We start from the raw sequence: 27,790 nt of genomic DNA, 5'->3' as shown, positions 1-27,790 counted from the left end.
AGCCATATGCTAACATTGCTCAGTTTTGTGTAGCCATATGCTAACATTGCTTCGTTTTGTGTAGCCATATGCTAACATTGCTCAGTTTTGTGTAGCCATATGCTAATATTGCTTAGTTTTTTGTAGCCATATGCTAACATTGCTTTGTTTTGTGTAGCCATATACTAACATTGCTTAGTTTTGTGTAGCCATATCCGAACATTGCTTAGTTTTGTGTAGCCATATGCTAGCATTGCTTAGTTTTGTGTTGCCATATGCTAACATTGCTTCGTTTTGTGTAGCCATATGCTAACATTGCTCAGTTTTGTGTCACCATATGCTAGCATTGCTTAGTTTTGTGAAGCCATATGCTAACATTGCTTAGTTTTGTGTAGCCATATGCTAACATTGCTGTTTTGTGTAGCCATATGCTGACATTGCTTTGTTTTGTGTAGCCATATGCTAGCATTGCTCAGTTTTGTATAGCCATATGCTAACATTGCTTGGTTTTGTGTAGCCATATGCCAGCATTGCTCAGTTTTGTGTAGCCATATGCTAGCATTGCTTAGTTTTGTGTAGCCATATGCTAACATTGCTTAGTTTTGTGCAGCCATATGCTAACATTGCTTAGTTTTGTGTAGCCATATGCTAACATTGCTGTTTTGTGTAGCCATATGCTAACATTGCTTCGTTTTGTGTAGCCATATGCTAACATTGCTTAGTTTTGTGTAGCCATATGCTAACATTGCTTAGTTTTGTGTAGCCATATGCTAACATTGCTTACATTTGTGTCGCCATATGCTAACATTGCTTCATTTTGTGTAGCCATATCCTAACATTGCTTACATTTGTGTCGCCATATGCTAACATTGCTTAGTTTTGTGTAGCCATATCCAAACATTGCTTAGTTTTGTGTAGCCATATGCTAACATTGCTCAGTTTTGTGTAGCCATATGCTAACATTGCTTAGTTTTGTGTAGCCATATGCGAACATTGCTTAGTTTTGTGTAGCCATATGCTAACATTGCTTAGTTTTGTGTAGCCATATGCTAACATTGCTTAGTTTTGTGTAGCCATATGCTAACATTGCTTAGTTTTGTGTAGCCATATGCTAACATTGCTTAGTTTTGTGTAGCCATGTCCTAACATTGCTTAGTTTTGTGTAGCCGTATCCTAACATTGCTTAGTTTTGTGTAGCCATATGCTAACATTGCTCAGTTTTGTGTAGCCATATCCTAACATTGCTTACATTTGTGTCGCCATATGCTAACATTGCTTAGTTTTGTGTAGCCATATCCTAACATTGCTTAGTTTTGTGTAGCCATATGCTAACATTGCTCAGTTTTGTGTAGCCATATGCTAACAGTGCTTAGTTTTGTGTAGCCATATGCTAACATTGCTTAGTTTTGTGTAGCCATATGCTAACATTGCTTAGTTTTGTGTAGCCATATGCTAACATTGCTTAGTTTTGTGTAGCCATATGCTAACATTGCTTAGTTTTGTGTAGCCATATGCTAACATTGCTTAGTTTTGTGTAGCCATATGCTAACATTGCTCAGTTTTGTGTAGCCATATGTTAAAATTGCTTAGTTTTGTGTAGCCATATGCTAACATTGCTCAGTTTTGTGAAGCCATATGCTAACATTGCTTAGTTTTGTGTAGCCATATGCTGACATTGCTTAGTTTTGTGTAGCCATATGCTAGCATTGCTTAGTTTTGTGTAGCCATATGCTAACATTGCTTAGTTTTGTGTAGCCATATGCTAACATTGCTCAGTTTTGTGTCACCATATGCTAGCATTGCTTAGTTTTGTGTAGCCATATGCTAACATTGCTTAGTTTTGTGTAGCCATATGCTAACATTGCTGTTTTGTGTAGCCATATGCTGACATTGCTTTGTTTTGTGTAGCCATATGCTAGCATTGCTCAGTTTTGTATAGCCATATGCTAACATTGCTTGGTTTTGTGTAGCCATATGCCAGCATTGCTCAGTTTTGTGTAGCCATATGCTAGCATTGCTTAGTTTTGTGTAGCCATATGCTAACATTGCTTAGTTTTGTGCAGCCATATGCTAACATTGCTTAGTTTTGTGTAGCCATATGCTAACATTGCTGTTTTGTGTAGCCATATGCTAACATTGCTTCGTTTTGTGTAGCCATATGCTAACATTGCTTAGTTTTGTGTAGCCATATGCTAACATTGCTTAGTTTTGTGTAGCCATATGCTAACATTGCTTACATTTGTGTCGCCATATGCTAACATTGCTTCGTTTTGTGTAGCCATATCCTAACATTGCTTACATTTGTGTCGCCATATGCTAACATTGCTTAGTTTTGTGTAGCCATATGCTAACATTGCTCAGTTTTGTGTAGCCATATGCTAACATTGCTTAGTTTTGTGTAGCCATATGCTAACATTGCTTAGTTTTGTGTAGCCATATGCTAACATTGCTTAGTTTTGTGTAGCCATATGCTAACATTGCTTAGTTTTGTGCAGCCATATGCTAACATTGCTTAGTTTTGTGTAGCCATATGCTAACATTGCTTAGTTTTGTGTAGCCATGTCCTAACATTGCTTAGTTTTGTGTAGCCGTATCCTAACATTGCTTAGTTTTGTGTAGCCATATGCTAACATTGCTCAGTTTTGTGTAGCCATATCCTAACATTGCTTACATTTGTGTCGCCATATGCTAACATTGCTTAGTTTTGTGTAGCCATATCCTAACATTGCTTAGTTTTGTGTAGCCATATGCTAACATTGCTCAGTTTTGTGTAGCCATATGCTAACATTGCTTAGTTTTGTGTAGCCATATGCTAACATTGCTTAGTTTTGTGTAGCCATATGCTAACATTGCTTAGTTTTGTGTAGCCATATGCTAACATTGCTTAGTTTTGTGTAGCCATATGCTAACATTGCTTAGTTTTGTGTAGCCATATGCTAACATTGCTTAGTTTTGTGTAGCCATATGCTAACATTGCTCAGTTTTGTGTAGCCATATGTTAAAATTGCTTAGTTTTGTGTAGCCATATGCTAACATTGCTCAGTTTTGTGAAGCCATATGCTAACATTGCTTAGTTTTGTGTAGCCATATGCTGACATTGCTTAGTTTTGTGTAGCCATATGCTAGCATTGCTTAGTTTTGTGTAGCCATATGCTAACATTGCTTAGTTTTGTGTAGCCATATGCTAACATTGCTCAGTTTTGTGTAGCCATATGATAACATTGCTTAGTTTTGTGTAGCCATATGCTAACATTGCTTAGTTTTGTGTAGCCATATGCTAACATTGCTTAGTTTTGTGTAGCCATATGCTAACATTGCTCAGTTTTGTGTAGCCATATGCTGACATTGCTTCGTTTTGTGGAGTCATATGCTCGCATTGCTTAGTTTTGTGTAGCCATATGCGAACATTGCTTGGTTTTGTGTAGCCATATGCTAGCATTGCTTAGTTTTGTGTAGCCATATGCTAACATTGCTGTTTTGTGTAGCCATATGCTAACATTGCTTAGTTTTGTGTAGCCATATGCTAACATTGCTTAGTTTTGTGTAGCCATATGTTAACATTGCTTCGTTTTGTGTAGCCATTTGCTAACATTGTTTAGATTTGTGTAGCCATATGCTCGCATTGCTTCGTTTTGTGTAGCCATATGCTAACATTGTTTAGATTTGTGTAGCCATATGCTAGCATTGCTTAGTTTTGTGTAGCCATATGCTAACATTGCTTAGTTTTGTATCGCTATATGACAAATTTGACAGAGATATTTTGTACATAATTGTTTGTACCAATGTACCCCTCTGTTTCTTGTCCCTTGAAGGTGCAATGCAGATAAACACTCCACTCCTCATGCCTCGAAGGCGAGATCTCTATGAAGGAATGGAAATAGCAAGTTTTATGGATTTTTCTGGTCTCCCAGTCATGCTACCCTATGACCTCAGGGTACAGCTAACTCTTTCATAGACTTATAAGGAGTTTGTTGAAATGGCTGTATGTTTATACTTTCATGAAAAACATAGTAGAGATTATGGATGAGGCCAAAGTTCAAGGTGCCTGGGTGAGGTAGAAATTAATGTGAGAGTATGCCTGGGGTGGGTGGTGTGTGGTAAATGGACTGCCATGATGTTTAGAACACCTTGTTAACAATCCCTCCTTTCTCCCCCATGTCCAGGTACCTTTTGCCAGATTTGTTGCCCGAAACAACATCACAAACCTGAAAAGGTACGACAGCAATATACATCTTAGAAGCACATCCATATCAGTTACGTATCTTGGAAACATTCCCAAGTACAGTACTTAGAATTTTATTGCCAGGAATGAATGAACTAATTTCTGATGTTTGAGCAAAGTCTTCTCTGAAATGCTTTTTTATTCCATGGTAGGTATTCCATGGAACACGTGTTCCGCCAACGAAGGCCCATGCGGTCCCACCCCCGCGAGGTCCGTGAAGTAGCTTTTGACATAATCTGCTCACCATCAGCTGGACTTTTACCTGACGCAGAAGTTATCCATGTCATCTCTGATATTATCCAGAAGTTCTCAAGCCTCCAGGTGTGTTTTTCTCAAGTCTTCAGGTTAATGCAAAGAAAAACAACTCAGAGTTTTTCTTTACTCTTGACAAAGGTCAGTGGATGCACGGTTGGCCGTGTTGCTGATCGAAACGTCAAGCAGTTATTTGTTTTGCTCATTAAAGGTTGGAGAACTCAAGATGGATTCATATATATATATATATATATATATATTGTTGCGGATATGAGGATTGCATTTTTTTGATTGTGTGTATTGTAGTGGTAAATTGTTGTGTAACATTGGTTGGATATGGCCCCTCCTGCCTCCAGAGTTGTGTAAAGGTAAAAAGGGCGTCTCGGTAGTTAATTCCATGAAACACCACATTGAAGGACCCGATAAAACCCTTGTTCAGTAGCTTATATCTTATTATATGTTTTAGGGTAAGGCCTTGTCTTCCATTAAAATAATACTCCATTGCACCGAATCAATTAAGAATAGCTCCCCTTCAATACTTCCATTTCCCAGCCAAACTCTCCATCTGCGGGTAAAGCAGTTCACAAGCGTGGGGTGCACGCCCTCTCATTTCGCTGCTATAGTGAATATGTGCTCCGTGCTCTGTTTGAACAGGAGGGGCGGGGTCGCCGGGAGAGGCAAGCCCAGGGCGCGACACGAAGGGCGGGGCTGTTCAGCCCCATGCCCAAATAAGGAAACAAGCCCGTGGCTCGCCACGAGGGGCGTGCCGTCGGCGCCATGTCCAAATAAGGAGACAAGCCCGTGGGATTACCATACAAGGTCACGAAACAGAGCACGGGGGGGGGGGGAGGGCGGTACCGAAACCGAGGGGGGCGTGTCACACCCGCGCTGAAGGTATGAGAGAAGGGTGCGACGATCGCTGGAACAAGCTACACGAGAGATACGGCAGATGAGTCCAGGTGCGTAAGAGGGTTGGCAGTCCACCGGGAGAGAGTTCAGAGTAGCACCGGAGTTGCGTGAGAGATACGAAAAGCCTTTGACAAAGAGCCGCTTCAACCAGCCCCGTTTCAACCAGCCAAGTGACCCTGCCGGCGTGCGCTGTAAAGCAGAATACAAGGAGCTGCCGGCTCCTCGCTTCCCGCCCGGAGTGGACCTGCTCGCTGTGCCCTGTGATTCCACCTGCTCATCCCTCCAAACGATTCCTACCCTTCCATCCATTTGCGTACGTGAGTTTGTTTTGTTTGTTCTGTCCATGGGTATTTAATTAAGCTTGTATAAGGAATTCACTGTGTCTCTAAAAAGCTTCTGTATATTATTTTCTTATCTTTCCTTCTCCTTGGTTATTTTGAGCCTGTAAATAGTAATAAATAGTAATCGTATTTCCAAACCTTTCTTTGCCTTCGTCTTCCTTTTCTTCACATCCGTCGTCTTTGTCTTTTCCCTATTGAGTAGCTGTGGCGCGATACGGCCAACGTCTGGGTGAATCGGGGAAACTGTTAGGTCGCGGAGCCTCCGCTCGGCAAACATACCATCCTTAACCGCGGACCGTAACAATATTGTTGCGGATATGGGATTTGGCCTCCATCCATATCCGCTTGTAAATATTCCCCTATTTCCCCAATACTCCCCAACTATCCCCAATCCCCCATTCCCTAGTCCCATTGTCTGTAAACAACACTCTGTAGAACCGACCTTCCCCTTTTTCCCCCATTAAATGTCGTGCCCAGGTCCACCGCATCTCACGTAGACAACTTTCGGACATCTTGCTAGTTATTCTTAGTCTATGTCAGTTAAGGACTCGTTTCCATTAATTCTGACTCTTCGTTGCACCAGAATGTGATTGTATGGCACCAGTAGTAAGTTTAGGACCTCCCAATACCTCCCCACAATCTCATCTCCGCATCCTCCCATCTTCCTCACGAAACTACAACAACAACTACAACAACAGCGGGGGCGGCGCGGCAGCGGCGCGGGGAGTGTGCGTCCTCACTCCGGCTTGGTTAGCCGCCATTGACCATGAGCTCCGACGGGGTTACCACACAGGGGCTGACTGTCAGCTCCTCGTCAAGGGCGGAGCCCGGTAACCCCCCCGCACCCAATAAGAAGCGGCGGACCGATTCCATCTGGGGCGGAGCTAACGAGCCGAGGGCGTGTCACTCCCCGCTGGATATACGCAGCCACTTACCGGAGGTGACGTCAGATGCGCCCCCAGCTTGGAGAGAGAAGTCGCCACCTCCAAGCGCTGAATACCTCCCCGCATCTCTGGACTGGACCGAGCTGTATCCTGTCCCTGAGCCAAGGTGCACCTTGAGCCAGCGACTACCTGCCCTACCTTGCCATCAATCCCTGTGTGAGTCAGTCTTGTCCCGTTTGTCTGTGGTCTGTCGGGGCTAAGATAAGACCGTGTTTAAGTGCCCACCTTCCTGTGCTGTGCCTCTTGTCCGTGTAATCTAAACGTTCTGCATATCCCATATTATAACCTCCTCCGGAGGTCTTGAGAACTGTACCCCTGGTGTTGTGTCATTTAACCCAGCCATTGTGTCCTTTCCTTCATTGATTTAGCATAGCGCGATTCGGCCAACGTTCGAGTGTAATCGGGTAACTTGTGCAGACGCGGTCATACCAAACCGCTCGGTAAACTAACATCCAAAACCGCGTCTGTAACATTTGGTGTCGGGAAGTGGGATTCGATCCGGAGCGCGTTTCACGCGCTCGAAATTATAACGGCGAAATTTGATTGTGTTTTACAAAAAAAAAAAAAAACCCGAATTTTGAAAGTCGCGCTATGGCAGACCAAGACGGCTGGGTTCCGGTAGAGGAGAGTGAGGCAGGGTCGATCCAGGACCAAATTGAGGGACATGAGGAGAGCGAAGCAGTGAGGGTAGCAGGGTCGCAAAATGGCGTCGTCGCGCACGAGGTTACGGACGCACAAAATGGCGGCCTCGCACACATGGTTATTGTGGCGCCAAATTTAGCCGCGCCCGTGACCGTAGCAGCGCCCCCGATGGATTGGGGCCTATTTATGGAACAAATAAAGGCGCTCATGGTCCAGACAAGTGAAGACCTGAGGAATGACTTGGGAAACCAAATGGGGGCAATGAGGGACGAAGCGAGGGCTCAGAGTGAGCAATTGGGGGTAATGGGAAACCAAATGGGGGTAATGAGGGACGAAGCGAGGGGTACCGGTGAGGGATTAGACAAGAAATTAGAGGGGTTAGACAATGGGATAGAAGGGGTGAAACATGGGTTAGGGAGTAGAATAGAGGGATTAGACAATAGATTAGGGGAAATACAGGAGGGGTTAATGGGGGTAGAAAACAGAATGGCCGCTCAAGAGAATCAAATGGAAGGGATGCAAAAGGGGTTAGAGGGGTTAGAAAACAGTATGGAAGGCAAATTGAGGGACATGAGGGACCAAGCGGAAAGGGAAGTTAAACAAATGGGGCAGCAGATAGAGGGGGTCAGAATGGGGGTAGAAACTAAACTGGATGCTCACAGGGAGGAAATGGAGCAGATGAGGGTGGCATCTGGGCAGGAGATGCAAGTGATGGGAGAGGAGATCAGAAGAGGAGTGAGTGAGGAGGTCGGAGGAGTGCGCGAGGAGGTGAGGCACTGTAAGGAGCGCATGGAGAAGGAGGTGAGAAAGGGGACTGTAAAATTGCAAGGTGGTATAGAGGAGTTGACGCTGGGAGTAGAACAACTGACAGTGGGACAAAAGGAGTTGGGGGACCAGGTAAAGAAGAACACAGCGGTAATAGAGGGTTTAAAATTGACACAGAAGGAGATGAAAAAGGACGTAGGGGTAATTAAAAAAGAGTGTCAGACGGTACATGAGGACCTGACGAGGAAAATGGACAAGGTGGTAGAGGTGATGGAGGTTAAAGAGCGGGAGGTGCGGGAGCACATAGAAAAAAATAAAGTGGAGTTAGTAGACAGGTCCATGCCAGGCAGAAATGGCGCCGTTTTCCAGTCAAGGTTTTCTCAGTGGATTTATATACTTTTGATCATACTCTGTCGAATAAGCTTGTGGGCCACCCTGAAATTTGCCTCAAATCCAAGATGGCCACCAGAATAGCTAAAATAGTATTTCTGAGAGTTGCTTTTACCCATAGATGATTTTTTTTCAACTGATTGTGGCCTATTATGATAAAGAAAGATAACTCAGTCATAACTCAGCCATAAAAATTAACAATCGGTACTTTATTAACAAAATGGCCGCCGGGCAACTTCCGTATTACGGAAACTGCTATAACTTCAGTTCCGAGTGTGATATGATTATAATTTTGGTGTCCAGTCATATGTTTTTGGGGTCAAGGAATCCATATTTGTACTTTTTATTTCAGTGAAATATATATTACAATACATTTTGATTCAATTTCTTGGTTTCCATTTCAGATTCCTTGAATCCGGATGCAAAGAAATGATTCCATGAATGCGGACGCAAAGAAATGATTCCATGAATCCTGGCTTAGCAGATACAGTGAATCCTCATAAAATTACTACATAAAAACAAAACTTTTTTGGCACAGGAGAAAAGGGTTGCACAATGGCATCCACGCCGATTTTGAGTTTAGCAAGGGGCGACAAACCGTTGTGCTGCCTCTGTAATGAAACTATTAAGGACGTTGAGTCAGCTTATAATATGACTGAGGAGGGATTGCAGTCTATTCAAGAATTAGCGGGAAGATGGGTTAAAGTTGACAAGAGTCTGTGTACTCAGGCACCATATGCTGAATTTCAATCAGCCGCTGTGAGACTATCTAGTGCAGGCCATGATGTCAAGATTCATGAGAACTGTAGAATCACATTTCGGAACAGAATTGCCCGAAAGGAAGCCCAGTCTCGCAAACTTCCCGTTTCCAGTTCAGAGAATATTCATGAGTCGAATGAACCAGTTGCTGCTCCCGCGTATAGGATACGCAGGGGGTCACTTGAGAAAAAGCAAATCTGTTTCGTGTGCAACGTGGATACGAAAGATGACAGTAAACCGTACAATAGTGGTGGTCTTGGTAGATGCTCCGAGAAGAATGCTGTCAGTAAAGTAGAACGTTCAAAGGACATGAAAATCAAAGATGAAGGAGATAAGTTCCATGATGCAGCGAAGCGACTCGATGTTATTCTGAGTGGAGCATCATATGACATGTTTGCAGTTGATGTGTACTATCATAAAAGTTGTTATGACAATTTTACCTATGCATATGATAGAAAGTTGCTGTCAGCGGATGCAGCAGAGAAGGATAGATTAGCTACCGAGGTTATGGACAGCTTTTTCAAACTGTTTCACCGCATGGTAGTCAAGGATCAAAAGGCGTATTTCCTGAGAGAATTGATTGAGGACATAAAGGAGATCAGTGAAGACAATGAACTTGAGGACCCTCCGATTTCAAAAACCTGCATGTTGAAAAAACGACTGACTGAGAAATTTGGTGACGCCATCGACTTCCACTTGTTTGGGAATCGACACATCGACACATGTCGACACATCGACACACCTGGCAGCAGAGAGAACGCTTCTTCCAAAGTGCTTTGCTTTCGGGCACATCAACTATGCTAGGTACCTGACATTCCAACACGTCAATCTCCAAAATCTGAAGGTGAATCACAAAGATGCCTGGATTCGGAGGCATCATGGATGCCTGGATGCCTGGATCTGTTGCAAAATGGATTCGGAGGGTCGATGACTGGCGAGCCCTTTTCTACGATCCATGGGGACTTGATCACTGAGACCACAATCAACAGAGAGGTTAAAGTCCGGGGTGGTCCAATGCAAGGCGGTTACAGTACCAGCAAGCAGACAACAGATGCGTTCATAAAAACGAGTCACTTAATGGCAAAGCTCAGAGGAAGATTGAAGGAAAGGTTGCATATCCTGACCTCTTCAACTCACAAGGAAACAACAATAGGGGCACGGAGGCAGCATGACAACATGGTTCGCAACCTAGTCATCCAATTGGATAAGTACTTTGACCCTTTTCTGATTGGTTCTGCGCGTCACATGAAAACTGGAGTGGAAATTAACCAAGGTATTGTCAGTGGATTGTTGTCATCAACCGAAGCAGGAGAGAAACAATTCCAAGACTTTGTTAACCTTAGACTCAAGGCTACTGGAGAAGGCAGAATGAACATTTTTGACAGGATTGTGAATCTCAAGATCAAAACGGGCATGGAGAAGGTCAAGAAAAATCCAAAATCAAGCCATTGAAGAAGATGTTGAAACAAGAGAAATCCCATCTACTCTCTCAGCTGGGCAGATCAAATCAATCTTTTCAAGATGCTACCAGTGCTAAATGCTTCTTCAGAACCTGCATGTATTCTGGAAGTGAACAAGAAAGCTTTGTTGAAACAAGGATCCGAACGTACAACACTCAAAAGGTGAAATCTAGTTCCAGCATCCTTCCAGACGAGAGTAGCACCAATGAACACCTCAAGAGGAGTGACCTTCAGGCATGGGTGTGGTACCAGTGTCTCAAGCAAAACATTGAGTATCCTTCTATCACTGACAGAGGATGGGAAAATACAGATGATGGTATCAGGCCAATATGGTTTACCTGCCCGCAACTCCCTCCAAGCCTCTCCAAGAAAAAGAGCAAGAAAAGACAAATTCAAAGTAAGTATACTAAAAATATATCATTACTTTGATCATTGCTTTTCGTTCCTGTCATAAAGTTCCTCCAATGTATTCCCACTGGCAGTGCATTCATCCAGATTAAATATGTGTAACCTTCCACTTACAGGTCTCGCAGAGTATGATGCAGATTTAGAAGATGCAGTAGAAGAGAGAAGCCAGCCTTCAAGGAAGAAGAGACACAGGAATACAAGCAGAAAACATGTACAAGACAGTGAAGTTCACTGTAGAGAAAGAGAAAAGCAAGGTAGATAAGTCCAAAATGCAATCGTAATTTTGTTATTTTTATATGATTTACTGTTTTGAATCCCGACTATATCCATTCACATTTTTTATAGGTATCGGTGGGGCAGAAGAAAGAGCAGAAGAATCTGAAGTTGATGAAGAGTACCAAGGAGATGGGGAAAATTCGGAGAGCACCATGGAACAACTTTCTTCGGATACCTGTGGACTTTATTCAGACTTTCAGAGTGAAGAGAGTGATCTTGATCTTGATCTTAGTAACTGAGGATTATGTGCCTTTTGAACAACATATTTTTCCCAAAGCATAACCAAAGCCGGGGATCATATTGAATGGGAATTCAGATACATTTTATAAACCTGTGTAGTTTGGTAGACGAAGCAAAACTGACTAGGAGCCGTTCAGCGGCAGCCATCTTGGATTTATTGTTCATCCATGATTTAGGGGATGATCTATTGAGCTAGTGTCATGATAAACCAACTAAATGGATAACCAGACTTTGGAAACCAAGAAATTGAATCAAAATGTATTGTAATATATATTATGGAGCACAAGACATGACTGAATCTGCCACATCGGTGGCCAGTATTGGCAGCCATCTTAGATTTCTTTATGAACCAATGATTTCACTGAAATAAAAAGTACAAATATGGATTCCTTGACCCCAAAAACATATGACTGGACACCAAAATTATAATCATATCACACTCGGAACTGAAGTTATAGCAGTTTCCGTAATACGGAAGTTGCCCGGCGGCCATTTTGTTAATAAAGTACCGATTGTTAATTTTTATGGCTGAGTTATGACTGAGTTATCTTTCTTTATCATAATAGGCCACAATCAGTTGAAAAAAAATCATCTATGGGTAAAAGCAACTCTCAGAAATACTATTTTAGCTATTCTGGTGGCCATCTTGGATTTGAGGCAAATTTCAGGGTGGCCCACAAGCTTATTCGACAGAGTATGATCAAAAGTATATAAATCCACTGAGAAAACCTTGACTGGAAAACGGCGCCATTTCTGCCTGGCATGGACCTGTCTATAGAGGAAGAACTTAAAGGGGCGCACGAGGAGATGAAGGAGGTGAAGCAGAAATTAGAAGAAGTGGAAGAAGGGGTGAGCGAAATTAAGAAGCGACGGAGAGAGGATAAGAAAGAGATAAAGGAGGAAGTAAAAGAATTGGTCCAAAGTCTGTGTTCGGATCGTGATGATGTGCTCATTAACCGGATGAGGGATTCGCAGGTGATGGAGGAGAAGCGAAGAGAAAGAGGACCCGGTGTAAGTGGTGACCAATATGGTCGTGCGTATGATGCGCCAGGTGATTTAATAAGCTTGGGGGTCGAGATAGACCCGGATGTTCGTGAGAGGCCAAGAGTGAGGTGTATGGCTGGTCCGGAGGGTATGGAACGAGAGGTGCGAGGTGTGGGTGAGCAAGGTTGTGGTGGTATGGAATGGGTAGCGGGTTGCAGAAGTGTGACCCATGCATCGACGCCAACGGGGGTAGTTGTTAGAGGGACCGGGGAGGCACGAGAGCCCCTTGGGGGTAATGTACTGTGGGGACCCGGCCGGCTCGGCCCCGCGCTGACCCCGCAAGGGGCGACGCACGGGGTCCGGCAGGCGGGCAACGACTCGCATACGAGGTGGTCCCACAAGGTCCCACTCGCGCCGTATGACGGCAAGAGTGATCTACGCGCGTACCTGGCGCAGTTCGACTGTGTGTGTAAGGGCAACGGTTGGGGTGAGGACGAAGGTGGAGTACACCTGGTGGCCGCATTGCGCGGCGCGGCGGCGGAGGTGCTGACGGCATTACCAGCGGGTGCTCTCACCCTGCCAGCCCTCCGCGACGCCCTAATTAATCGATTGGGCATTGAACAGCAGAGCGAGCTTGTTAAAGCTCAGCTCGCGCTGCGAAAACGCAAGCCCCAGGAAGCCATCGGGGAACTTGCCCACGACATTCGCCGCGCAGTGGGGATCGCACATGCTAGCATGGCAGCGGATTCCCGGGAAAGCCTGGCGCTGGACCATTTTATCCAGGCCCTCCCGGATATTGAGCTCCGGCAACAGCTCGCCATGTGGCGCCCGCAGACTCTGAGCCAGGCGGCTGACGCTGCGGCCCGTTGGGAAGCAGCGAGGCCCCTGGCCCGGGGGGGCGAGCGTCTCGCAATGGCGGTCCGCCAGGTGGGACCCCCGATGGAGGGCGGACCCCTTAGGGGGCCCGCCCCCGACGTGAGTCCTGACCTGGCGGGCATGGTCCGGAGGCTGGTGGACCAGCGCCTGGCGGGACCTGGACCATGGCAGGCGGCCCCGGAGGTGGCCCGCGGTGGACCACGAGCGGGTAATCCAATTCGGACCTACAGGGGGGGAAATTTGGAATTCCGGAGACAAGCACCTTATCAGGTGAGGTGCTATACCTGCAACCGTCTGGGTCACCTGGCGCGGCACTGTCGAGCCACGCGCCGGGATGATCCCCGGCGGTTGAGGTCCTCAACTCCGCCCAGGGGGGAGCGGGTTAGCCGACCCCAGACACCCCCCCGCCAGACCCCGGGAAACTAGAAGGTGTCGGGCACGTAGGGCGGTGTTCGGCAGAAGAGGATGGAGGAGAGCCCTCATTGACGCGACAGGTCATTTATTGTGGCCAAATTGGAACCGGTAGCCTGACAATCAGATGCAAAATTGCCGGCGTGGGGGTAGACGCCGTAGTGGACACAGGAGCTAGCGCCACGATCATCAGCCCTGTGGTCCTTGATTCGAGCGCAGGTGGCTGGGATAAGATCCAGCGCCTGCAAAATTATAGTTTGCAACTTGCTACCGGGGTAACGGCCCCGATCATAGGGCGTGGTTCTGTGACCCTCAAGTTAGGGTCGGTAAGGAGGGAGATAGATGTTTGGGTGGCGGAGGTGTGCGACCCATGTTTAATAGGGTTGGATTTGTTGACTGCCAGCGGTTGTAAAATCGACTTGTGCCGGGGGATCCTGCAGGTGGGAGTAGAAGAGCTGCCGTTAGGGGGAGTGAGCACGGCCGAGAGAGCGGAGCTGGAGGCTTCTGAGGCCGTGACCATCCCCCCAAGGGCCGAGGCGATAGTGCCGGCCCGGTGGGCAGCTCGCCCAACATGGCAGGAGTCCTGCGGCCTGGTCGAACCGGTGGCAGCGCAGCCCATACCGGGTTTAATCGTGGGCCGCACCCTTGTAAAAACGGACGGACCGGTAGTGGCCGTCCGAGTAATAAATATAAGTACAGAACCACGCACTATAGTAAGGGGCACGAGGGTAGCTGGCTGCACCCCAGTTGAGGAAGTCGCGGCAGTGAGGGACGAGAACGTCCAGCCGAGCCGGCCCCGGGGGGAGCCTTCAATAAGAAGTAGGAATTGGCCCGATCCCATTTGCGAGATGGTAAATCGTAGTAGCGTAGAGTTGGGAGGTACCCAGAGGGAGGCCTTACACAAACTGGTTGGGTCCCATTTGGACCTCTTCTCCCTGTCCACCGAGGATATTGGACGTACGGGCCTGGTGAAACATCAGATCCACACCGGTGAGGCCCGGCCTATTCGTCAGGCCGCCCGACGGCTCCCTTGGAGCAAGAGGGCGGAAGCTGACGAGCAGGTTGAAAAAATGCTCGACGCAGGCGTGATCGAGCCCTCGGGAAGTCCTTGGATGTCACCTGTTGTGCTGGTCAAAAAGAAGGATGGGACCACGCGGTTCTGCGTGGACTATCGCCAGCTAAACAACGTGACACTCAAGGACTCATATCCCCTGCCAAGGATTGATGACACCCTCAATGCCGTTGCGGGCTCAAATTGGTTCTCAACTTTGGACCTCAAGAGTGGGTATTGGCAGGTGGAGATGGATAGGGCAGGGAAGGAGAAAACAGCATTTGCCACAGGTAAGGGACTGTATCAGTTTACTGTGATGCCGTTTGGTTTGTGTAACGCCCCCGCCACCTTTGAAAGATTGATGGAGCATGTACTAGGCGGCATGCCATGGCAATCATGCCTGGTGTACCTGGATGACGTCCTAGTACATGCCCAAACGTTCCCCCAGGCAGTAGCTAATTTGGACCAGGTGTTCGGGTGCCTCAGACAGGCAGGGTTGAAGCTGAACCCGAGTAAGTGCACCTTGTTTGCCAAGGAGGTGGCCTATTTAGGCCACGTCATCGGTTGCGAGGGGGTAAAAACGGACCCAGACAAAATTAAAGCGGTAGAGGAGTGGCCCGCACCACGTACCATCAAAGAGGTGCGGGGATTTTTGGGACTCTGCTCCTACTACCGGCGCTTTGTGGCGAAATTTGCGGAGTTGGCCCGTCCCCTCCACCGGCTTACGGAGAAGGGGACGCGATTTAATTGGACACGGGAGTGCCACGAGGCCTTCCAAAAATTGAAGGGGTGTCTAACATCCGCACCCCTTCTAGCTTACCCCACTAGCAACGGGGCATTTACCCTGGACACGGATGCGAGCCAGGAAGGATTGGGCGCAGTTTTGTCTCAGACACAGGAGGGCGTGGAGAGAGTGATTGGTTATTATAGTCGGGCCTTAAGTAGGCCCGAGCGAAATTATTGCGTCACCCGCAAAGAGTTATTGGCTATGCTGGCTGCCATGAACCATTTCCACCCGTACTTGTACGGGCGGAAATTTTTGGTTAGAACTGACCATTCCTCCTTGCAATGGCTCCTTCGGTTCAAGGAACCAGAGGGCCAAATTGCCAGGTGGTTGGAAAAGTTGCAGCAGTACGATTTTGATGTGGCCCATAGGGCCGGGAAGGCCCATGGTAATGCGGACGCACTCTCTCGGCGTCCTTGTCTGGGGGAAAACTGCAAATTTTGTGCGAGACACGAGGAGAGGGAACAATTGGGCGATTCGGACCCGACCCTCGTTGTCCGGGCAACCCGGGTGAGAGGGCCAATTTTGCCACTAACCGCAGATGAGGAATTCGGAACTTTGGCATGGAGCACGGCCCAGCAGGAGGATCCTGTCCTGGGGCCAGTGTTCAATTGGGTCAAATTGGGGCAAAGACCTAAGGGGGAAGAGGTCACCCCCCTCGGGGCACAGACCAAGGCGTATTGGGCTCAGTGGCAGACCCTGGAATTGAAGGATAACATCTTGTATCGCAAGTGGGTGGAGGTTCCCTCTGATAAAACTTCCTGGCTGGTGGTAGTCCCAAATAAATTTAAGACCGATATATTGCAACAGGTGCATGGTACCCGCCCCGGCGGCCATTTGGGCAGGACAAAGACGACATCGCAGGTACGCCGGAGGTTTTATTGGGTGAATATGGGGCGCGACATACAGGACTGGTGTCGGAGATGCGACGCCTGTACTGCCAAAAAGGGACCAGCACGGAGGATGAGGGCCCCCCTTCAATTACACCAGGTGGGGGCCCCCCTAGAGCGGGTGGCCATGGATATTCTAGGCCCACTACCCCGCACCCGCCTAGGTAATAAGTACATCCTCGTTGTGATGGACTACTTCACCAAGTGGCCGGAGGCCTACGCCCTCCCCAACCAAGAAGCAGGGGTGGTAGCGCAGGCCTTCGTGGAAGGATTTGTGTGCCGGCATGGGATTCCACAGGAGTTGCACACCGACCAGGGACGAAATTTTGAGAGCAAATTGCTAAAAGATATGTGCAGTCTCCTGTCAATTCGGAAAACCAGAACAACGCCTTTAAGGCCTCAATCTGACGGGATGGTGGAGAGATTCAACCGAACTCTAATCCAACAACTGGCACTGTTCACCGCCACCCGTCAGGATGACTGGGACGAACATCTCCCTTATTTGCTCATGGCCTACCGAACCAGCCAGCACGGGGCCACCGCATGCAGTCCAGCGTTGCTTATGTATGGGCGGGAGTTACGGGCTCCCGCCGACTTGCTATGCGGTCCCGTGCCAGACACAGTGGTTAACCCGCCGAGGGAGGGGTACGCACGTCACCTAGAGGAAGGCATGGAGCTAGTCCATGCCTTCGCCCGCCGCCAACTCCATCTGGCGGGGGAAAAGATGAAGCGCAGGTACGACGACCGGAGCCAGGGGAGTCAATACGCTCCGGGGATGAAGATTTGGTTCTTTAATCCCCGGAGGCGGAAGGGAAGGTGCCCAAAACTCACCTCCCCCTGGCAAGGCCCAGGAGTCGTCCTGTCGCAAATCTGTGACGTGGTCATTAAGATCAAAATGGGGCCACGAGCCCTCCCTCGGATCGTCCACGCCGACCGGATAAGGCCTTACACCGGCGAGCAGGCGCCCCCGTGGATTGCCTCGGCTTTAGATGCCGAGGCGGGACCCAGTACCTCTGAATAAGGGGGGCTTATTAGTGCCAGAGGACTGGGGGATTGAGGAGCGATGGGCCCGGTGGGTAAGGGTGGCATCCCTGCCACCCTTCCCATATGTGGGGCAAATGCGCAATAGATTATGGGGTGTATGGCAGTGAAAACTAGCCCGGGTGGGTTAGGTTATATTGTAGGGATCTAGCAAAGATGACATTAGGTAACGTTAAGATTAGTTAGTGACTGATACCTGTAGTGGGGACGCAGGTAGTTTAGTGTGGATGATAATGACGTGGGAGCGCAATAGTTTAAAGGGACGACTGGGAAGCGCAAGTTTCAGAGGGGAGTAGTTAGATGAGATGATGCTGTGTGAGAACTGGACAGGTGTGTGGAGCAGTGGATGAGTAGTGAGTGTTGTGGATCAGCGCGAATGCGCTTGGGGAGAGAAGGGTGCAGGTGGCACCAGGTGTGAGAGCACAGGTGTGCAAGTAAAGGTGGTGTGGAGTACATGGAGTAAGTGGTACGGAGTGGTGTGCATGGTGCGAAGGTGTGGATGGGGGAAGAGTGGACCCCTTTCACGAGTACCCGGGGCGGGTAGTGTAAGTGTTAGGTAGAGGGTATAGGTAAATTGTGGTTGGATATTGGCATTTGTGGTGCGGTTGCAGAATGGTATTGTGGATGGGTGCATTAGTGTTGTGGAAATGGCCGGGCGTGTAGCCTGTTAGTGTGTGTAGTTGGTTTGGGCACTCCACCACTGTGAGGATGTCGGCCAGGTGAGGCCGCAGGTGGGCTCTGGGAGCCGGTAGAGTTGTGGATGGGGCCCGAGGATCCGGAGGACGGACCCGGGTAGCCCAGTGCCAGAGAGGGCACCGAGTGGGGAGAGCGCCAGAGGGCCTTCCCCAGGTAGATAGGTTAGGGTAAGGAGCAGGTAAGCTCAGAGGCAACTGCAGTGGTGGAGGTGTGCAGGTGGGTAGACCTGCTGGGAGAGCTACACGTCACAGCCCAGAAATTGTGCGAGGGCACCGGGAGATGAATCGGGGGAGTGAGACCCCAAATTGAAAAGCACCACAGTTTGGTCAATGGGAATTGGTTTTTAGAACCCATAGTGTAAGAGGGCCAATGGTTTGGCAGGAGAAAGACCCCGGGTAATGTAAAGTTGTTAAAGTCATTTAGGAAATAGTTAGGATTGATGAACCTGTCGCACCATACGCAGCCACTTACCTGTGGTGATGATGACTCCACACCTGTGTTTCTTTGTTCTGTGTGCAGGAAAGGAGAATTGCTGTTTGGATTTGTGAGACGCATCACGACGTGGATGAGACATTGGGGTGATTCCATCTCTCCCTCCTTAGGAGGGACTGATGATGAATTGGTGATGGCAAATTTTGATGTTGAGTTGGAGACGGCAAATTGTGATGAGAGTTGGAAATAGCAAATTTGATTGGTTAGGAGGGAGAGAAGACGAATTTGGTTTATGGGAGGAACGGGGAAGACAGTAGGGACGTTTGTTGATTTGTAAAGTAGATGTTTATGGGTAGTGTTGTGTTTTGTGGATACAGTAAGGGGTAAGGGAGGGGCAATGTAGGTTACCTGGTGGGGGGGGGGGGGGCGTACGGTAGGAACGTACCTGTCTCACCTGGTTCCCATGTGCCCCCAGTGTGCATTACCTTATATTGCGTGCACTTTTGCGCCCGTACCACCTTACTCACTTGTCTGCTTCTTTTGTCTCCCACCTCCGAGGATCTGGCTTTGGGGCAGAGAGAGAGGAGAGAGAGGTGCTGGCTCCGCAGTTGTGGGCCTGCACTTTCGCTGCTTGCTGCCGGGATCGATACACCATATGGACCGCAATTTTTGTGGCCGCCCACCATGGACCGCAGTTCTCTTGCGGGCAAGCACCACCCGTGGATGGACCTATGGGTCAACGTGGCACCTATGCCATACAGGTGAACCACTTTTAGTTGGCCCCCTGACGGCCACAATAAAGAAATGGACGCGGTTGGCGCCTTTCTTTATTTTTGAAAGAAGCTAGAATAGAAGGCCAAGTGCTTCAAGGAGGCAAGACCAGCGGCAGAACATCGGCCGGCTGCGACACCACCGGTGACTATAAACACTTTATCGGTGCACCGGATGGTGCTGACTGTGTTATGGGGTGGTGCTGTTGGTGCTTGGATGGGGTGCTCTGCACATTATTAAAGGCCGTAGGGCCACAGAGCACTCGTGGGTTGGTGTATCGATGCTGGCATGCGTGCTCTCTCTATGCATAACATCTGCATGTGTTCCTCCAAAAACAGGTCCTGGATCGTAGTGTAAATATCAGTGTAGTCTTGTATAAATGATGCTCCCTACCGGCTGTATGTTTAGTTTGAGAATTCTTTCCGCGATTCGGTTATCCTGTGGGTGTGTTTCTGTGAGGAGAAGGGTGCAACGTCGCAGGGGGACATATTTACTCATTTGTGAACATCTGTAAAGCTGTCGCACTCAGGGTAGAGTTAATAGTAGAGGGAACTACATCTGAGTGCCACACTAAAGTAGGTAAAAATTTATCGGGTCGGGACGCCCCGAGGTAGAGAAGGGTGCAATGTTGCGGATATGGGATTTGGCCTCCATCCATATCCGCTTGTAAATATTCCCCTATTTCCCCAATACTCCCCAACTATCCCCAATCCCCCATTCCCTAGTCCCATTGTCTGTAAACAACACTCTGTAGAACCGACCTTCCCCTTTTTCCCCCATTAAATGTCGTGCCCAGGTCCACCGCATCTCACGTAGACAACTTTCGGACATCTTGCTAGTTATTCTTAGTCTATGTCAGTTAAGGACTCGTTTCCATTAATTCTGACTCTTCGTTGCACCAGAATGTGATTGTATGGCACCAGTAGTAAGTTTAGGACCTCCCAATACCTCCCCACAATCTCATCTCCGCATCCTCCCATCTTCCTCACGAAACTACAACAACTACAACAACAGCGGGGGCGGCGCGGCAGCGGCGCGGGGAGTGTGCGTCCTCACTCCGGCTTGGTTAGCCGCCATTGACCATGAGCTCCGACGGGGTTACCACACAGGGGCTGACTGTCAGCTCCTCGTCAAGGGCGGAGCCCGGTAACCCCCCCGCACCCAATAAGAAGCGGCGGACCGATTCCATCTGGGGCGGAGCTAACGAGCCGAGGGCGTGTCACTCCCCGCTGGATATACGCAGCCACTTACCGGAGGTGACGTCAGATGCGCCCCCAGCTTGGAGAGAGAAGTCGCCACCTCCAAGCGCTGAATACCTCCCCGCATCTCTGGACTGGACCGAGCTGTATCCTGTCCCTGAGCCAAGGTGCACCTTGAGCCAGCGACTACCTGCCCTACCTTGCCATCAATCCCTGTGTGAGTCAGTCTTGTCCCGTTTGTCTGTGGTCTGTCGGGGCTAAGATAAGACCGTGTTTAAGTGCCCACCTTCCTGTGCTGTGCCTCTTGTCCGTGTAATCTAAACGTTCTGCATATCCCATATTATAACCTCCTCCGGAGGTCTTGAGAACTGTACCCCTGGTGTTGTGTCATTTAACCCAGCCGTTGTGTCCTTTCCTTCATTGATTTAGCATAGCGCGATTCGGCCAACGTTCGAGTGTAATCGGGTAACTTGTGCAGACGCGGTCATACCAAACCGCTCGGTAAACTAACATCCAAAACCGCGTCTGTAACAATATATATTGTTACGTTTGTAAGGGGTAGACAGTGATTACTTTACACCAGGTAGATTTGTAAAGATTAGTGTGCTCCGATTGTCGTGAAGAAGAAGAACTACCATGTAATAAGTCGGGATCCGGTAGACCGTGTGTTCGGATTAAGTTTGTATCTTCGTCCCCATTACGAGGAGTGGGGCATGTTAATTAGCTCAGTGATTATGGGTAATTATCCCTTGTACGTCGTTACCTCTGTATTTATTCCTTTGTTTCTTTTGACAATACACCACATGTAGAGCTAGAATAGCGCATTTAATGGCACTAATTAATATACAGGACATTGAGCCCTGCCGCTGACAACCCTGACTTTGGAAGCACATAGGATGAAAGATCTGTGAGGCCATGCCCAGAAGGGCAGTGATTGGGCGGGAGTTGATTGACGGGGAGGACTGGTAAGGACACGCTGATTGGTGAAGCACGACCGATGACTTCAGAGAGCGGCGTGTAAAATAGTTGGTGTGGCGGACATTTTCCCTTCTCGTTCTGGATGTTAAAGCAAAGGGTTGTGCTTGCTCTCTGCATGGGGAGGCTTCATCATAAACGCCCGCATTCCGAAACTTTGCTGGTGGTCGTGAGGAGGCGGAAGAGCCGCGGACAGAGAGCTGCAAGTTTCCAGGCAGGAATGACGCATGGACGAGCGCTGCCGGCTCGCTGCAGTGCGAGGCACAGCAAGGCCTGGGTTCCCACCAACGAATGGGCGGTTTCCACCAACGAGCAAGCAGTTCCCGCCGACGCACCAGGCGATTTTGACGAATTCTGATGAGACCCCACCAATGATCAGAGTTAAGTACACACACGCATATTTATTTCCAGTTATTTTATCCTTCGTCTGTTTTCAAGTCTGTTTGTGGGGACGTCCCGTTTAGGAATTTAGTTTATCGTGCATTTCTTTCGGTATTTATTTAAATGTTTTAGGACAGTATGAAAGATGTGATTGTACAGCTGATATGAGGACCAGAACATTTGTAAACCTGGTGAAATCAACTGATGATGATCAGATGACTGCAAAGGAATTCTGGAATGCCTTTACAATAATGGATGGTCCATGTAATGTTGAGTCTTGGAAGGAAGTCACCTGATCCTGTATGAATGGTGTATGGAGGAAACTATGCCCTCAATTCACAGCTTTAAGGGTTTCAGCGTGAATAATGATGTCAATAGCACGACGTAACATCGTTGAAATGGCCAAGAATGTCGGCTTTGATGAGGTGAAGGAGGGTGATGTAAAGGAGTTGCTGGACTCGTACCTGGAGGAGCTTTCAAATAAGGACCTTCAACTGCCGGAGAAGGAACATCAGGTGGATCCTAAACATTATAATTTAAATAAAACAAACTACTGTAATAGGAAAAATAGGACATTAAAAATTAGGATTGAGGCAGCATTCATCCTGACCTCCGCCTCTTACATTATTTCTTATGGGAAATTCGTTTTAATTTACACGACTATCTTCAAGAACACAACAATGGTGTAAATCGAGTGGTTGCTGCACCACATGCAGATTTCTTTTTTGCAATGGCTCCCCCAAATTAATCAAACCGAGAATAGATGGCTCAAAGTTAAGTGCGTGACCTGTGCACCATTTTATTGGATATACCACACACGCAAACCCTTCTGACTGCCCTGACATCAGAAACGGAGACCTTTTTTAGGCTTGAGTGCATGAAATGTTTTTGACTATATTTGTCTTAACTCGACAAATAATGATTGAATTTTTTTTTTGTTATCTTTATTTATGGTTCTATCAGGATCGGAACTACGTGATTCAATTCAACCATACGTCCCTTATCAGAGCTGTGTTGCTGCACTGTGGAATTTCTGAGGACAAGCACAGCCAGGTGTATGCCGTCCTGTGCAACAGCATGGTAATGGTTGGGTTGGGGGGGAGGTGAAGGGGGCTTGGGTGGGTGTCAGACGAGCACATTAGAATCAAGGGCCTTGATCCAACACTCCCTTCAATCCCACTCCTCCCTCCAGGTCTTTAAAACAGCTGTTCACCACCATCTCTTATCTTCCCCCATCCAAAACCTTGATCTTTTCTACCACCGCTAATTCACCCCAGATCCACTTTTTTTGAAATTCCAACTTCTTTCCTGGAAGTCTTTGCAGTGTCCATATGTTTTATACCTCTCCCAACCCCGCCCCCTTCCCATGCCTCCCCCCAAAGCCCTCTCCCTCCCACAGATCTCTCGATGTCCCTGCTCTCAAATGTTGTGTTTGTGTCCTTCCCCCTCTCTCCCCATCTTGTCTACCGCTCCCCTTATTTTGTGTTTTACGTGTCGGTTTGTCTTTCTGTGTGATTAGTGTTAGCTCTTTCACGAGCCTCGATGTTGTATACAAAAAAAAAGGGGGGGGGGGGGTACGAGGGAGTAATAGACCACATACCTTTTTGTGTGAAGTACTGTAATACTCCGTTAGACTTTTTTTAAATTTCACCTTTCTCGAATAAGTCATATGTAACAGATGAGCACTTTATTGTCACGTGATTTGGTTTTCAGAATGAAAAGCATGGCAAGCATCAGATCGAGGCTCGTTTAGGAGGCATCTCGCTTCATGCAGCTACGGTGGGTGCATCCGTTGTCGTGACATCCTTGTGTTTATCTTTTTTATTTGTACAAAATCTCTGGCCTTGTAATTCATGTAAAAGTACACTGATGTCTACATTTGATTGATAAACATCTTCTGGAATACTTTCACCGGCATTCTCAGGTTACATAGCACTGAGACTGTCCATTGCTGAAGGTCACAAATAATCTGCACAAAGTGGATGAAGGAGCATCTTCAATCTTCCTACTCCTGGACATATTATCTGCTTTACACTATTTTATTATCTTCAACCCTGTTTTGGTATTTCTTGATCAGCCCTGGAATTGCTGAGCATCCATCTATTGTAAACATTGTTGTCATCATCTCCTGTGAAAATTTATCTACTTTTGTTTTCGTTTTCTTTTTCTTCATCCACTTGATACAGTTTTACAGAATTTCGACATCAGCTTTCATGGCTATGCAGACGATACCCAGATATACCTGTCCATTGAACCTGCATGTGCTGTCTTCCACAACTCTAAACTTCTGTCTTCCTCATGAGTCTAAAACTAAAATAAAACTTCAACACCAGAGAGTGAAACATTCGGATCATTACTTGAGCTTTGCTTCTACAGTTTCAGATCTAGTTGTCACTATGGCCCAAAATATTTCCTATATAATCCGCACATGTCTAAAATCTGTGCGGCTATTGTCTTTCATCCGCATCATATTGCCCAAATCTGCTCATATTTTAATCACAGGACTACTTTGGCTCATGCTCTCATAGTGTCATGCTCGGATTATAGTAACGAACTTCCCTACCTATTTTTAGGCCCTTCCAAGTTATTGAGAATATGGCTACAAGACTCATGGTTCATCAGTTCCTGCTTACATTTCTGACCTAATCTCGTCTTACATCCCAATTGGAACAATGAATGAAGTACCGTATAGTGCAAAGGGAGCTCCCAGTCAGATTATAAACTCTGATTGTGATTTCACACGCAGGGTGTTGCATCATAAAGTGTGCCATCCCTTGGATGGACGTTAATCCAGGTGTCCCACCTGCTAGCATTAGTTGTTGGAAGTTAAACATCCTATGGTGTCTTTGGTGAATAGGAGACAAGTTATCGTGGGCAACCCAGACAACTTACAAATTCCTGCCACCTTCAGTCGAATATCAGGCCTGGCCAGCCAGTTTGTGAAAGATTTGGGCCAAAAACCTTCCCTGGCTGACCCCACAAGGAAGTGGGAATAAATGGAGCCATTAAAATAGTAGTAGGCCCAGCTGTTAAAACACTATGCTCGAACAATAGGAATGTCCTGTTAGTTTGCATTGGAATGAAAACTTTTGGCAATGTAAACATTCCTCAGGTATGCTGACCTGTGGAACACTGCATTTCAATGTTCTTACATACAACCAAGTGGTTTTAAAATCTCTTAAAATCACATATTTTCACTTGCTTTGTCAATTTTTACTTTTTTACCCCCTTCTTATTTAAAGTGATTTGAGGTTTTACTTTTTCATGAAAAGTGCTACTTTAGAAAATGACTCTTTTCATGTCAATTTCAAAGCAAATGTAGCTGTTAAGAAGGAAAATTGATACATTGAAAGTTACCTTTAGAAGCACGAATATGCATTCCACATGCCTTTTGCTTCTCATCCTCATTTTGTTCCAAAGAGGACAGGCTGCGGTTGTTAAAGTAGTTATAATAATAAAATTATAAATGGCATTTGTCTAAACAATAGCTGACAAACGCATCACTTTGTTGTGCATTCTGCAGTTGAACAAGCTGTACCACTTTGTTGGACACCGGGGAGACTTGGCTAAGACTGAGTTGGTACTAAAACCTCTTGAGAAGCAGCATTCGCAGACAGCACCCCTCATCAGACAAGGACTGGAAGACCTGCGCAAACTTCTGTGTCTGCTGCAGCGGCTGGGTACACAGCAGGAGGTCTGTGGGAGGTCGTTACCCCTCCTCCGATGTGGAAGTGAACACCTGTATTGCACACTTCCTATATGAAACCCCTCTACCCACTCTGTAACATTTCCCGCAACATTGAAATAGTGCAATGCATCAAAAATAAATTTGTATATAAAAACGAGGCTCATGGTCAGCAAATGGTAAAATGGCAACGTAGTGATAGTGGGGTCGCATTTGAATGCAAACAGGGGAATCAGCTAACAACAAGAGAGGAGAGAAGATAAGGGAGGGGAGGAAACACAGCAACCTGCAAGTAGGGTCGAGTAAGGAAGAGTTCAACAACAACAACAACATACATTTTAAAGGCCATTTTCCCTACTAGAGCGGGGGTTAGCCCATGACAATCTTCTCCATTTTGCCCTATTTTCTGCATCTCTCCTCGTTAACCCCCTTGCCCGCATTTCTTCTTCCACCATCTTTAGCCAAGTCTTTCTCGGTCTTCCCCGTCCTCTACTTCCTTCTACATTCATTTCCATCACTCTTCTCAACCAGTCACTTTCATCCTTCCTCAAAACATGACCAAACCATCTCAACCTGTTCCTCTTCACAGCATCAATCACAGGCTCTATTCCCATCATCTTTCGCAATTCATCATTTGTCTTCCTCTCTCTCAATGATACTCCACACATCCGTCGAACCATTCGCATTTCCACCCTTTCCAACCTCCGTTGCTGCTCTACGTTCATTACCCATGTCTCGCTCCCATAAATCATAACACTTCTCACACATGCAGCATACACCTTTCCCTTCAGCTTCAACGACACTCCCCTCATCATCAGCATGCCATTCAGTTCCCGAAACTTCTTCCATGCACACCTCACTCCAGCAACCGTTGCCGAGTCTGATCCACCTTCTCCATTCAGCATGTCTCCGAGGTAGCAAAATGTTTTCACACCTTCCAGCTTCACGCCATCTCCCAGATCCAACTCAACATTTCCTCCATCTGCAGCTCCCTCTGTGCACACCTTACATTTGAATGTAGCTGCCACACTGGATAATGACCCTCTCAGACCACTACATTTTTGATTAACCCACTCAGCGCACATTGTACATTGAATGGAGTTCACTCCGACACCCTTCCGACACGCAGCACAGGGCCACTTCCCAGTTCTTTCCACCTCACCACATGCTTTACCACTTGCCATCACCTTCGTCTTTCCGATATTCACCTTCAGTCCTTTTGTCTCCATACATTCCTTCCACTTGTTCATCTTTTCCTTCAGTACATCCATACTTTCCGCAATCAACACCAGATCATCTGCATACAACAACTCCCACGGTAAACCCTCCTTTATGTTCTGAGCCAGCACCTCCATCACAGCTACAAATAGTAGTGGACTTAGTACCGACCCCTGATGCACTCCCACCTTCACCTCAAACTCACCACTGTTCCCGTCCTTCGTCCTTACAGCTGTGCGTGCTCTTTTGCACATTGCCATCACTACTCTGATCAACCATTCCTCCACTCATAACTTCCTCAATGCCCATGTCAATACTTTGCGTGGAACCCTATCGAATGCTTTCTCCAGATCAACAAACCCAAGAAACAACTTCTTCCTCTTCTCCATGCACTTCTCCTGCAACTGCCTCACAATGAAAAGCGCGTCTGTCGTTCCTCTTCCTGGCATAAATCCAAACTGCATTTCATCAATCTTCACTTTCTTCCTTATCCTCCTCTCCAACACCCTTTCCAATACCTTCATTCCATGCTCCAATAACTTTATCGCTCGGTACGAGCCACACTCCAGAGGGTCGCCTTTCCCCTTGTATAGAGGCACGAGGGTACTCAGTTCCCAATCCACTGAAATGCGGCCTTCTTTCACCACCAGATTACAGATCTCTGTCATTCTCTTCACACCCCAACTTCCTGCTGCCTTCAACATATCTCCCACAACTCCCGTCGGCCCTCCCGCTTTTCTACCCTTCATTGCTTTTATCGCTTCCTCAACTTCCTTCTCAGTTATCTTCTCTGCCGGTCCTAAAACTGG

At 47.3% G+C, this 27,790-nt stretch overlaps 2 protein-coding genes across 7 annotated transcripts in view; both read left to right on the top strand.

The window, feature by feature from the left end:
* EIF2AK4 (eukaryotic translation initiation factor 2 alpha kinase 4) overlaps nt 1-27,790 on the top strand; it is a 153,755-nt gene that overhangs the window by 104,300 nt on the left and 21,665 nt on the right. For all 6 annotated transcript variants that reach the window (XR_010983724.2, XM_078774110.1, XM_068110755.2 and 3 more), the window contains 6 exons: nt 3,792-3,913; nt 4,143-4,192; nt 4,354-4,522; nt 23,042-23,158; nt 23,792-23,857; nt 25,602-25,772. Coding sequence is in view for 5 of the 6 variants with exons in the window: in XM_078774110.1 (XP_078630236.1) it covers nt 3,792-3,913; nt 4,143-4,192; nt 4,354-4,522; nt 23,042-23,158; nt 23,792-23,857; nt 25,602-25,772 (695 nt within the window). In the remaining variant the exon portion in view is untranslated. The remainder of the gene's footprint in view (nt 1-3,791; nt 3,914-4,142; nt 4,193-4,353; nt 4,523-23,041; nt 23,159-23,791; nt 23,858-25,601; nt 25,773-27,790) is intronic.
* On the top strand, nt 10,745-12,254 carry LOC144891125 (uncharacterized). The gene is made up of 3 exons (XM_078773506.1): nt 10,745-11,060; nt 11,188-11,325; nt 11,417-12,254. The coding sequence occupies exons 1-3, from the start codon at nt 10,760-10,762 to the stop codon at nt 11,584-11,586; spliced, it is 609 nt and encodes a 202-aa protein (XP_078629632.1). The 5' UTR covers nt 10,745-10,759; the 3' UTR covers nt 11,587-12,254.

This window comes from Myxine glutinosa, chromosome 3 (assembly GCF_964187855.1).
Source record: "Myxine glutinosa chromosome 3, kmMyxGlut1.1, whole genome shotgun sequence".
NCBI classification, from domain to species: Eukaryota; Metazoa; Chordata; class Myxini; order Myxiniformes; family Myxinidae; genus Myxine; species Myxine glutinosa.
This window is presented reverse-complemented; position numbering and strand designations above follow the sequence as displayed.